This window comes from Danio rerio, chromosome 7, assembly GCF_049306965.1.
Source record: "Danio rerio strain Tuebingen ecotype United States chromosome 7, GRCz12tu, whole genome shotgun sequence".
Taxonomy (NCBI): Eukaryota; Metazoa; Chordata; class Actinopteri; order Cypriniformes; family Danionidae; genus Danio; species Danio rerio.
The window spans coordinates 24,134,741-24,148,623 of NC_133182.1; the positions used below are offsets into that span (position 1 = coordinate 24,134,741).

At 37.4% G+C, this 13,883-nt stretch overlaps 1 protein-coding gene across 1 annotated transcript; it reads left to right on the forward strand.

Moving 5' to 3' along the window:
* The first annotated feature begins 2,917 nt into the window (after window positions 1-2,917).
* lrp10 (low density lipoprotein receptor-related protein 10) lies at window positions 2,918-12,712 on the forward strand. Its single transcript, XM_683767.10, has 10 exons — window positions 2,918-2,975; window positions 3,560-3,751; window positions 4,704-4,736; window positions 5,848-5,986; window positions 6,188-6,378; window positions 6,466-6,935; window positions 8,470-8,900; window positions 8,997-9,191; window positions 9,311-9,440; window positions 11,014-12,712. Exons 2-10 carry the CDS (start codon window positions 3,703-3,705, stop codon window positions 11,620-11,622), a joined length of 2,247 nt encoding a protein of 748 aa, XP_688859.4. The 5' UTR covers window positions 2,918-2,975; window positions 3,560-3,702; the 3' UTR covers window positions 11,623-12,712.
* Window positions 12,713-13,883: the final 1,171 nt, after the last annotated feature.

The following is a 13,883-nucleotide window of genomic DNA, read 5'->3' on the forward strand; positions in this document are numbered from 1 at the left end:
CCTTTTATTTATTTATTTATTTTATTTTACATTATAAAATTTTAATTGTTATTTTTATAACATCTTTATTTTTTTAATATATTCCCTCCATTTGTATGGGGTTTAATTAATGGGGAAAGGGTTGTTCTAAAAAATATATTGAAAAATCTGACAGTGATCAAGGATGCACGCTATCATCAAATTGTATCATTTTATGCTTGTTTAATAAATTTTTACAACAAGCTTAAGTCAGGCCCTGTCACATTCTTTATAAGTGAAAATGTACGTTTATGTTAGAATCTCCCTTGTAGTAGACCTAAAAAAAGTATTTTCTGTTCAGCTTTCTGTTTATGTAAATATATTTTAAAGTGTCATTTATACCTGAGATTCAAAGAATTTTCAATATCATCTTGCCAGTGCCATCAATCATAAAATAATGATTGTTATGCTCAGTCATTAATAATTGTGTAACGATAAATCTTATTATAAACAGCCTGTCAAAAACACTAATGAATCTGCTTCCTTTTTTGAGGAAACCATATATTTTCCTTAAATTCTTTGATAAGCAGAAATGTCAAATTAACAACATAATCCTCTGTATATTGCAAATGTCTTTCAGTCTTTGCGGACACTTTTGTAATTAATTATATTATTTTTTTAAAATGTATAGATTTGAGAGGTAATTTATCATGATTTCTACAAAAATAATTTTAAACATTAATTAGAAATGGTTGGTGCAACATTTTTATTTTGTTCATTTAATTTCGTCTTGTTAATTTAATTTAATGTTTGTTGCAACAATAAGCACAATGATTTCTTAAAAGTGGTTAAGAACAAAACAGCAGTGTTTGCACAAATAGTCTACTATTAGTTTGTTTGATCACACGCCTTTGCTTTTGCCTTCAGTAAATTTATGTAAAGAGTTATAATGTTATTTGTATCTATTTTATTTTCATTTAGTCAAGCCTCCCTTTGGACAGGTGTTGAGAATTAGCAAATCTGATAAAACACTTAAACAAATGCATTTGGTTGTCCAGGGTAATGTGTAACAAGCAAACAAACAAACAAACAAACAAACAAACAAATAAATAAATAAATAAATAAGGGTTCATAAATAAATAAATAAACAATTTATTTATTTATAAAGTTTATTATACATTTATTTATGAATAATTAAATAAATAAATAAATAAGAAATTATCATTATCTATTTATTTAATAAACAAACAAACAAACAAACTAATAAACAGACAAACAAACAAACAAACAATTAAATAAATAAATAAATAAATAAATACATGTGACATTAAGAACTTTATCTTGCATATTTTACTGCAGCCAAGATTTTTCCAAACACTTGATTAGTTTTGTTTTCAAACATTTGTTTTATTGCGTTTTACAGTAGTTTTGTACACAGTGTCCATATAACAGATTGCAGCTGGAGTAGCCTGTTGCTATGGTTTCTTCCTCAGACAAAGGAGAACATCTGCACAGTCTATATCTATTTATCTTTTGTGGTCTTTTTCTTTTACTTTTACTATTTCAGCCAACTTGCCTTAAAATGCAGATATTCTGTGAAGATATATACTTTGGACAAGTTAGAATTTTAATACAAAATAACTTTTCCTCAAACACACATAGGCTTAACTTTACAACAATTAATGGTAAAAAATTGGCCACCAATAAAAACAAATACATTAAAATTGTAATCAATAAAATTCACCAAAAAGTATAACCATTCTACTAAAATTATAAGCTGTTCAATAAATAATAAAAATTTTAAATAAAAATTTATATTCAGAGCATTTGCTGTGACACTCATTTATTTAAATCAGGTGCTGGCCAAGTACAGGAATATCCTGGACGACAACCTTCTCCAGAGTGCTTAGGACCAGTCACATTTCTGAGACTGGGACGAAGCTTTACCTTCCAACAAGACAATGACCCTAAGCACACAGCTAAAATAACAAAGGAGTGGCTTCACAACATCTCCGTATCTGTACTTGAATGACCCAGCCAGAGCCCTGACTTAAACCCAATTAAGCATCTCTGGAGAGACCTAAAAATGGCTGTCCACCAACGTCTACCATCCAACCTGAGAGAACTGGAGAGGATCTTCAAGGAAGAATCATAGCTGTATTTCGAACAAAAGGGTGCTTTACTAAATATTGAGAAAGGGTCTGAATGCCTAGGACCATGTGATACTTCTGTTTTTCTTTTTAAATAAACCTTAAACCTTAAAATGTCAACAATTCTGTTTTTCCTGTGAATATGGGGTGCTGTGGGTACTTTAATGAGAAAAAAAAAACAAATGACTTTAGCAAAAGGCAAATTTTGATTCCGCTGATTTAAAGTATTCTGCCTTTTACTGTCTATCTTCCACCAGCGAAAATACAGAGTTTATTGTAATTATTTTAATAGTGAACACTAGGCTATATTAGAAAATGTGACCCTGGACCAGAAAACGTTATTGTGTGTAGGCATATATTATGAAAATATAGGTCATTGATCATGTTCCATGTCATGTTCATGTCAATCATGTTCAACGAAGATTCTAGTTATTTAAAAAATTGGATCTTGGTCAAATAGTATTATCGTATCCTAACAAAGTACATCAATGGTATGGAAAGCTTATTCATGCAGCTTTCATTTGATGTATACACCTCAATAAAAAAAGACACTTGTGACAAAGGTTTTTTTGATTCATGATGACAGTTGTGGAAATCAAATATATATGATCAATCTTCCAACTTAAAACAAATAGCTGAGTAGCCTAAGCGTAAAAGAAGTGTAACTGTAACCTACTTACGGCAACCAAATGCTGGAAATAAAGCGCTATATGCTGGCATCTGGTGTTGGAAGATGAATATTACAGACTGAAAGCGTTGTGCAGAGCGTCACTGGAACGTAGATGGGTGGCGTCTTTTCTCCCACCTACGAGACAGAACTTACGGAAGTGGCTGGGAGCGAATGTCAACAAGCGAGGAAGAGAAAAGGTACGATAAACATAAAGTCACAAAACAATACTGTACGTACAATCGAAGCGGCATGGTTTGAAATAGTTTATATTATGACGCCATGCCTTAATTGTGTACTTTTATGTAGTAGATTAAGTGACAGGAAGCCAGCTAGCTTTAGCAAAGATCAGGCGAGTGAAAAAAAGCTGGCGAAAACTTTCCGAATTATATGTCAGTTTAGACGCTAGTCGGTTGCATTTCTTACAGTTTAAATTCGAGGAAACGAGCTTAAGTATATTTCATGACTGTATATATGAAGTGTCACTGACTAGTTTGACTGTTTCGTGAATAAACATCGCAGTGCTATTCTGCCTAACACCGACTTGCGTCACTGTTGGGACGAAAGTGAGACAGGAAGTCATCCTTTCGAAATCGATTTTTAATCAATTACTGAGTATTTTTATGTCGAATTCATAATGTATGTTGACATATTGTATGTTGACACACTAGTTTTCCTATTGAATCATTTGTTAAAAAAACAAAAAAAAAACAAAGGCATATATGCTCCGAGAGCCTGCTTTCTTTGTCTGAAATGGTTATGGCATTTATTTTTGTCTTCACAGCTAAACACTTCCAGCAAGATGCATTGGTGATGATGGCGCATGTCATTGTGGCGAGCTGATGGATAAACTGACCAAAATTCTTCCATAAATTGTATTTTAATTAGTTTTTTTCATGAATCATTGACAGTAACTGGCTTGATAGAATGTCTGTTTTACACAGCCTTTGCTTCTTAGGTCTTTTGTTTTTAACAGGTAAGATACAATCTTGTCTATAAGTGTATTTAACACAAATATGGGGAGCAATAGTTTTATATTATGTGTATACATCTGAGGAAAACTGTTCTTATATGTGTTAAGTTGCAGTTACATTTGTATAAATAGATGACAATACTTACTTACTTAATTACTCCCTAGGCCATTTATATCAAAGTTGATATTTAGCCGCAACATATTGGTGTTTCGTAACATCTAGTTTTTATGAGGTGGGTTGTTGGCCAACACTCATCCCCCAACCTGGAGGACCAGGTTGTACCCACATATACTAAAGACAATTCGGCTTACCCAATTTACCTACTCTTTGGACTGTGGGGGAAACCGGAGCACCCTGAGCAAACCCACATTAACACGTGGAGAATATGCAAACTCCACACGGGAATGCCAACTGACCTAGCCGGGGCTTAAACCAGCAACCTTCTTGCTGTGAGGCAACAGTGCTACCCACTGCACCACCGTGTTGCCCCCAGAAGACAATACATTGTTGAAAAATTTGCAATTTTACCTTTATGCCAAAAGTCATTAACATTTTAAGTAAAATGATCTACCTGTTACTTATCTGCTGTAAATATATATAAAAAAAGCTACTAAGAACTTAATGTGGACAACTTTACAGGCAATTTTTGCAATAGTTTTTTCCCCTCCATATTTTCAGATAGTTGTATCTTGGGCTAATGTTATCCTTGCAAACAATACTCTTCATCAATGAAGAGCTTATTTATTCAGCTTTCTGGTGATGTATAAAATCCAAAAATTAACACTTATGACTTAGCTTAGGTAACATACATTAAAAACTTTACCTTCCCATAACATAACACAACTTTAGGGTCAAACCTAAAAATGATTACATTTAATTTTTGATAAATGGCCAAAAACAACGTTTAGAATTTTTTTTGTTTATGTAAATAACTTTTGTATTCTCTTTCCACAGTTCCTTGCACTCTGAAGCTGGTCTTCAGTGCTGGTAAGAAAGCACTTCACATTTCTCTAATGTTTTTGTCAGTTCAATCACACTCAGACAATGCTAGTAAATACAGTCTAAAATGTTGTTAGTTAATCCACTTTTAAACACTTTTATAGGTAGTTAATAACACATTAACCAGATTACATTCATAGTGTAAGCGCTTTATTGACATTTAGCAAACACCCACAAAAATACCAGCCTGCTGACCTAGTTCTTAAACAAGACAGGACGTGTTGCTAACATGTCAGCCATTGCCGTTTGAGATTGTACATTTGGTTTCAAGCAGTTTTTCTAACCAGTCCTTATTCAAACCGACCCAAAGAGTTCGGCATAGCTTTGCGGTTGTCAAAGCAGAAATGTAAGCTGATGTCCCCTTTGGTAATCATATGTTGCTTTTGCATACTTATGTCACTAAATTGGATGGAAAGATCAGAAAACCCCCAAACATATTAACAGGAAAGGGTTTAAAGTTGGACAAAAGAGACCAATTACAAAAAAAGTGTAAATAAGAATGTGTCTAACTGCTCATCCAGTTGACCAAATGCATCTTATTGCCGGGTGTAAACAGGTCATTTGTTTGTTTCTCAGTCTGAACACTCGCTTTAACATCCACACCCAATGCCTCAGTTAAAAATATAACATTCCTGACTAGAATAGTCATTGTGAAGACAAAATTTAAGCATTACAATTAAAATCTCATAATATTTTTGAGCTATCGGTATGTCAAATATGTTTACATATTGGTTGTCCTGTGCTAGTCATTCAATCTTTTATCACAAACACTTCATCGGATCAGAGTTACGGTTGTGAAACAAATGTTCACAAAATAAATGTAGTAGTTTTGTAAAGAAATAAATATTTCCCCATGCATTATGTTCAGGTTTTTCATGTGAATTTGCCATGTTGACGGAAGATAAACAGCTGTTTTGGTGTTTGGTGCAAACTTTTTTTGCCATTGTGATCACATTTACATATTGCATCCTTCAGAATTGTGTTTAGATGTTTTTAAATAATTCCAAATGATAGATCTTCCAACAAGTCATATATTTTGTTTATTGTTGTAGACCAGAGCACAACTGTAAAGATTTGTTTTGTTTATTGACTGTTTCAGCTCTTTGTGATCATTCACCCAAAATACTTCAATCCAGACAAGGAGAGATTCATAACTCTCCGTATCATTCCTGGCCTTACCATACACTTAACTGCAGTTGGCTAATAACCTCGAAAGTTGGGGAGCGTGTGATCATCAGGTAGCTTTTGATTTGTCAATGAAAGCTTCTGTGCATGATTAAACCTTGTGTGTATATTAAAACAAGAAATTCAACAAAATTATGTTGAATGATCTGTTCTCATTTCGGTTCTTGTTGTTACACCGTGACAGATTGCTTTGATCTATACATGATCTCTTTTTAGATTACCTGAAATTTCCTTTGTGTGCATGTGTTTTGAAGTTTTTCCCAGTTTAATATGAGATGTGGGCGGCAATGGGTCTCTGTGGTTCCTCTCACTGGCAGCCCTTTCAAACTCTGTGGTTCCCAGCTTCCAGCACCATTTGAGATGACCGGTGGAAACATTACAGTGACGCACCACTTCATTCCACATATTTTCCCTGTAACAGGGTTCCGTCTATCATATTTTAAAGGTATGGTTCATCACAGTGAAAGAAAATGAGTAGTTTTTGTAAAACATTTTATCTGGAGTGTTAATTCTTTTTCCTCCACCTCTCCAGACTCAGGTCCCTGTTTTCCAGGCGAGTTTGAATGTTACAGTGAGCGTTGTCTCCCGGCATCATGGCGCTGTAACGGACGAGTTGAATGCCTTGGTGTTGGTGATGAACTTGGGTCGGACGAAGACGGATGTTACAGTCCTGAACCACCCATAGACAATAGCCTAAATGACCTCCCTCCCTTTGAAACCACCACCTCCACAATCTCATTATTGAGCACAGATGCACCCCCTCCTAAAATCCCGGACTTTCCCTTGTTGCCACAAGGAGGGCCATGTGGAGGATACTTAAAAGCATTTTATGGGTCGTTTACTCCCCCTGTCCCCACAGGACAGAAGATGGAATGTGTGTGGACAGTTGACCCCCAAGATTCACGACCGCTCAAATTAGAGCTTCAGCAACTGGACCTAGGTGTTAAGGACTTGATCACAATCACAGACCAACCCTATGGCATGGGGAACATCATTAAAACAGTGAGTTTTACTCTGCATTGTCCAGGGGTCTTACGAGTTATTGAATTATAAATGCCTATTCTAGACATTGAAAGTCAGGTAAATAGTATACTTTTCTGTCCAAGTCATTTAGTTTGTTGCTTTGAATTTTAGTTTGCATTTATTTAGATGTCATTTTTCATTACCATATTTGTTTAAAGGTCCCGTGAAGTGCTTTAAAATGTGCATTTTATTCAGTGTTTGACATAATCTCAACCGAAACACAAAGACAGGATTGAACATCGTGTAGCTTCTTCCCTTTTTATAAAACAAGCAGTAGCGTTGTGCTCTGCCAGTGAAAATGATTGACCTCAACTGCATCAAATGTGAAGCGTCTTGATGGGGGCGGTGCATGTCAGATTCTAGACAGCATTTGATTGGTCACACGATTTGATAAGAAATGAAGTATGAGGTGATTGGGGAAAAAACATTGATCTATTTAGGCGGAAGTGGCAAACTATAAGCCTTACATGTTTTTATCAGTTTAAATCTTCTAAACACGAGTTTTGGAGCACACTAGCTTATAGATTTCCTAAAAAACTTCCTAAAAACGTACAATACTTATACTAACATCTTAAAAACTTTATTTCAATTTCATGGGATCTTATTGTTTCATGTCTGTTTTTTATAGTTAGGCTATTTTTCTGCTTCATTCTTTTCCTTTTTTAAATTGGCAATAACTTACTTTAAGTAAAATGCAGTCTGTGCCTCTTTAATAAAGCTAGCATGTAGCGATAATAACTTTTGGGAGTTTGACTTCAAAATAACCTCTTTAAAGAGGGTCCAAATTTGAAGATAAATTATAAATTGTCATTCAGATAGTGGCTACTAAATACTAAAAAATAATATTCAAGTAAAAAACATTTTAAAATTAAAAAAACAACAGAGGCCTATGTTTCATATCTCAATCATTACAGGTTATAGATATTCAGCATTGTTGTCGGTGCAAGGGGATTCAGGGAATTTGATATTTGACTTAGAGTAGAAACTCTGATTGTCAAACTTGTTGTTCAGTTAAACCAGGGGTGCCCAAACTTTTTCATATGAAGGGTCAAAAACCAAACCTGTTTGAGGCTTGTGGGCGAAAGTTAATATAGTTGCCATGGCTAATTTTCTAATTTATTTTATCATATTTAAGAATAACTAGAAAACATTGCTTTATATTAACTAATACAGCATGTTTATTTTATAATAAACTTATTAAAGTAAAAAACGAAAGCAATCTCATTTATAACAGAATGGAGTCTTCTGTATAGTCCTCTCTTATGTTAAAAAATCATTTACAACATTTAATTGAAACATTTAATTTCGATTGGCTTTTTTGTAGCACAGCAATAAAACAAACAAACTAAAAATGTTATGTCAAATTAGAAATGATGATCTCTTTTAAAGGCATTCACCCCAACTCTCTTCATCTTCATTCCTCTCTACTTTGGGCATCTCTGGTTCAAACTGTCATACCATTTCAACATTTGTTAATATGAAGTCTAATGCTGCCTCTCTTGGATTACTACAGATCACCTTTGTGTCCAATAACAAAGCAGTTGAAGTGGAATCTCGCACTGGCTTGCTTTCGCTGATCTACCGCAGGGAACCTGTACTGGAAGGTCGGGGCTTTAATGCAACCTATCGCATCACAGATTACTGCCTTCCATGGGAGGAGCTTTGCGGAGGATCACTTGGAGGCTGTTACACTGCAGACCAGCGGTGCGATGGGCACTGGGACTGTCCTGAAACAGGCCTGGATGAGGAAGCGTGCTGGGGCTGCAAGGCTGGATCTTTCTTATGTGCGATGGGAGGAATTAAGAAAGCGGGCCACCAAACAGAAAACCCTGTCTGCTATTCGTTTCACGAGCGCTGCAACTACCAGCTCAACTGTCCCGATGGAACGGATGAAAGAGAATGTACCATCTGCCAACCTGGGACATTTCACTGCGACAGTGACAGGTTTGTGTGTGGTTAGAAACGAGCGTTTGCGTTCTGCCCATTGTTTGATTGGATATTGTGTGTTTTACATGTGTTGCCATTTATTTAATTGAGCAGGTGTGTGTTTGAGAGCTGGCGCTGTGATGGACAGGTGGACTGTAAGGATGGCACCGATGAGCTTAACTGCACTGCCACCCTGCCCCGAAAGGTCATAACCGCAGCTACTGTTGGAAGTCTGGTTTGCGGACTTCTGCTTGTCATCGCAATGGGCTGCACTTGTAAGCTGTACTCACTACGTACGCGAGAGTACAGGTAAAACATCCTAAAGTAGATTGTCATCAGATTAGCTTAAAAGATTTTTAAATATGACTTTCAGTAGTGCCTTTTTCTATGTGGTGTCTTACTATTTCTGTGTGCTCTTGCTTTCTCAGCTTGTTCGCACCAATCACTCGGCAGGAGGCTGAACTGATCCAGCAGCAGGCCCCGCCCTCTTATGGTCAGCTGATTGCTCAGGGAATCATCCCACCAGTGGAAGACTTCCCTACTGAGAACCCCAATGAGGCAAGAGTTACTGTTTCAATGCATACAGGCTGAGAGAAATAGGCAGTTCATAACAGCTAAGGCTGGTTTAGCTAAGGCGCACTCGCGGCTGTTAGTAAATCGTTCAAAAAAGGCACCTCTTATTGCAAAAAGCGCATACGGTGTGATTAATGCAACATTAAAGGTGCAGTAGGTGATTGTCTTCAAAAGCATTTTTTGTTGTGCTGGTCAACAAAAGTCTCTTCACAGTCTAATAGTAATGATTAAAATAAATGATCTAAATGTGTTTATATGTATTTTTATGTTTTGGGTAAGGCATAAATCTAAAAAATGTTCATCCAATCAAATAGAGTCTGGCCGACATCTCTCATATTACCGATAAGTAGCCCAATCTGTCTGTCAGCAAATGCAGGTTTGAACAACTACGCAACCTTTTGAACGCAGCTCCACCAACTGCCGCGCGTTCACGAGAGGGAAATAGAGCATGCACGCGATCGTTAAAAACCTGCTAAATCAAAACTTTTTAAAAACCTGAATCAGTATTTGAGTTACTTTTGCACGCTGGAGAAAGGATGACACAATGACTAAAAGATTTCTCTTAGACAGGTAATGTTCTGTTTTAAAACTATTTTAGCTTCACGCAAAGCTGATTAAACGTTAGATGTTGTTGTTACAAATGGGTTATATCTTCACAGAAGTGTTGTTCAGCCAGTAAAATCTTCAGATGAAAGATTGATAAGACTATTTTCAGTTTGGTAAGGGACCTTTTACAGCATCGATAATGTAGATTTTAATTAGTTTAACAACAAAACACAAGTAAATACAGCTAATCTGCCTAGTCTCTCCCTACATTGTTTACCATGCAACTGTAAATATTTGCTCTGAAATAGCATGTCAGTTTGGCTTGCAAGCACTAGTTGCTTTTAACACATGAGAGAGGGTTCTTTTGCTGTGCTCGGACTGTGATTCAGAGATTTATGCTTAGCTGTTAGGATTGTGGAAGATCACCTACTGCACCTTTAAGCCATGATGGACATAATGGCTAATTCATACCAAACGCGTCTTTGCTTCTAGAAGTGTGAGGCGCTGTGCTCAGGAATGGGTTTAAAGAAGCGCAGCCTAGTGTAATTTTCACATGGCATGATATTGTGAACATGATAAAATAATGGGCCCATTAGAAATAGGGAAACAATATGTTACAAAAAGCTTTTCAAGATGTATCATATAACTCAGGATATCTGGACAAAGCCACAATGAGCACATCCTCAGCCCTGATATCATTGTAAATGAAACAGTTGTCATGCCAACTTTCTATAAACAGAAGCTCACAACAGTTGCCCTTCATCCAAGCTCTTCTTATTGGTCCACTGCTTTTGGAGCTGACAGCGATGAACTGCGCTGTGTGTATGTTCAACTTGACACAACGTCTAAAATGACGCTCGCATGCGCAGCACTTGCAAGTGTAACGTGTAACGGTCACACACATCAGTCCAGCATGTTTACATTGAAAAACAAATAGAAACGTAGTGCATTGAGAGCAGTAGTATTTGATAACACTGCATCTGTATTTGATTATAATGTGTTATTTTTCCAGACTGTCTCTCTCTCTCTGCGAGGAATACTGCAGCTTCTCAGACAAGACAATGCTTCCTCTCTACGGCGAAGACGCAGGCCTCGATTTGTCCGCAGAGCGGTGCGACGCTTACGAAGATGGGGCTTGATTCCCAGAGCCACCTCCAGACCAACACAGACCACGGCCTCTTCTTCTCAACAGACAGAAGCTGCTAATTCTAGTACTCAGCCAAGTCAGTCAAGTCCTGGAGCCTCCTCAGTGGCCACAGAGGCTTTCAGTCAGTCCTTGACTCAAAAACTGGGTTTATCCCAACAGACAGAAACGCAGCAGCAAGCCGAGGCTCCTCCACCTTCTCCATCTCCCCCGCCTCCTTTTCCTTTCCAGCCAGTCGAATCTGCTGAAGCGCAACAAACCCCACCCATCACTGCCCCACCCAGCAGTCCCTCCCTGGCGTCTCTCTTCCACACCCTCGGACGGAGTATTTCGCGTTTCAGACCCTCTCCGTCCACTACTTCGCTCCCTCTTTCCGCATCCCCCTCTTTTTCTTCTTCTTCCTCTGAAGATGAAGTATTGCTGATTCCTCTCTCTGATGACACAACCTCTGAAGACGACGTGCCCATGCTGACTTGAGCGACTTAGCTGGTCTTTTCTTCTCTCTCTCTCCACCTTGTTCTTGATCTCCCTGCCTTCCTCTTTTCAGCACGTGTCAGTGTCACCATGTTTGGTTCTTGTGCTGGCTTGGTGCCTTAACTCGTATTAGAGCATCTGTTTAAATAGTATTGTGTGTCAGAAATGGTTGACAAGCGCCTGAGCGTAAGGTCGGTGTTGGTTGTGCACTTAAGTGTTGAATATGATCGAAGAAAATTTGCACAAAGAACCCTTCCTCCCCCTCCAAAATGGCTTACGAAATGTGACGTTGGTTTAAACAGATTGATTTTAGTTAGAATTGCTTGTTTGTATCAGCAGACATGGTTGCGTGATGTACATACATGTGAGTTTACCTCATAACGCTATTATAGGCCACATATTCTATTGTGTGTGTTCCTCAGAAGTGCCTTTGATTGAGCTTCCTGTACATCACTAGACTGTATGTTGTGACTGCGTTATGTGCTTGCACGTAGGGCCAAACACACTTGCACAAAAGTTTACACATAGATGTAGAACTCACCCTCGCTATGTATATGGTAGTGCATGGCAACTGTGGCAATAACTTGATAATAAAGAAATGTGTGTTGTGAGAGTGAGTGAATGTACGTGTGTGTATGAGAGAGTGAACCAGCTGGAAGTGGAAAGCCACTCAGCTGAGACAATCTTTTGTGGAGGTTTCACTCAGACCTTCACGTGCACCACCACCAACCTGAATGATACTTTATCACAATAACTTGAATATGTCTTTTAAAGTTTTCCGATTTCATACCTTTCTGGCTCAGTGGACAATTAACAGGCGAGCAGTCGTAGTGCCATATCTATAGTGTCTTGATTTTAGCTGCTGTTATGATCTGTCATTTCACTCCCTATTTTACCCTGTCGATGTTTTTACGCAGTGTATTTTTAACGCCGAGGTGTTGTTGAACTCTCATCTGCTGAATGGTGAACGCATTTAAAATGACGTGGGTGGGAATTATCTTAGATGAACTGAAGATAGCAGGATGAATTTCACTGTATATATTTGCTAAACCAGCTGGAGAATTCACAAAAATTAAAATGATTTGCACTTTTATTCTAACTTGTGTGATTTCTTGGGTGAATCTTAATGATTGTGCTTGTTAATTTTTTGAGGGGGGATGTAGAAGAATTGATTTGTAGAGTAGATTTTGTTATGTAAAAAACATGACCTAAAAACATTGATGTAATTTTTGTTTTAAAGATAGCTTTGGTTGTTCAATGAAAGTGTTGCAGGTGAAGATGTCTTTACTTGAAAAGCAATGGTCTCAAACTCAATTCCTGGAGGGACGCAGCTCTCCATAGTTTAGCTCCAACCACCTTCAACTCACACCTGCTTAATAGTCTCTAGTAGTTAAGAACTTCTTGATTAGTTGGATCAGCTGTGTTTGATTAGGGTTGGACCAAAACTGTACAGAGCTGCGGCCCTCCAGGAATCCAGTTTGAGACTTATGTTTTAACGGGAACATGAATTTTATGTAATTCGTTTTACTTTAACTCTTAGGCCCCAAACTCGATTCCTGGAGGGCCACAGCTCTGCACAGTTTTGGTCCAACAATTTCAAACACGCTGACCCAAATAATCAAGGTTTTCAAAAGAGTCTTGAACACCTTGATTAGTTGGATCAGTTGTGTTTGATCAGGGTTAGAGCAAAACTGCAGAGCTGCGGCCCTCCAGGAATCGAGTTTGAGACCTATGTTTTAAAAGGAACGTAGGCCTCAAACTTATTTCCTGGAGGGCCGCAGCTCTGCGCTGTTTTGGTCCAACAATTTCAAAAACAGCTGATCCGAATAATCGAGGTGTTCAGTGTCGGTTTTAGTTTAAATAGCACCCATGGGCGAAAGCATAAACATCACCCTCTCCCCATCCCCCAAGAAATAACATTATTATCTAATAAAAAAAAAACAGAAATCAATCCTAAATGTAACTGAAAAACAACATTCTATTATTCTAAGACTTTTGCATTAATATTGATTATGACAGTTGTCGATTATGACAAAAAACATTTTTTTATAGTATTATCTGTTGTCTTAGACCCGACTCATGGCAGAGAAATAATGTTATGGAGTCTGCCTCCCTGACTCATTATTCTTCCTTTTTGCTTGATAGCCCTGCTTAGTCAAAGTAACTTCATCATCATATTATATAAACTTTAGTTTTGTTGACTTATATTGACGTGCAAGTAAACAACTGGGAACAGGAGTTGTGCGTGTGAGGCGTGGCAGGAA

Bases quoted from the DNA above. Each gene is read 5' to 3' on its own strand.
- lrp10 (XM_683767.10), top strand. From the start codon at position 3,703: ATGTCTGTTTTACACAGCCTTTGCTTCTTAGGTCTTTTGTTTTTAACA. The intron at 3,752-4,703 runs GTAAGATACAAT...CTCTTTCCACAG, and splicing joins AGGTCTTTTGTTTTTAACAG to TTCCTTGCACTCTGAAGCTG. The intron at 6,379-6,465 runs GTATGGTTCATC...CCACCTCTCCAG, and splicing joins CCGTCTATCATATTTTAAAG to ACTCAGGTCCCTGTTTTCCA.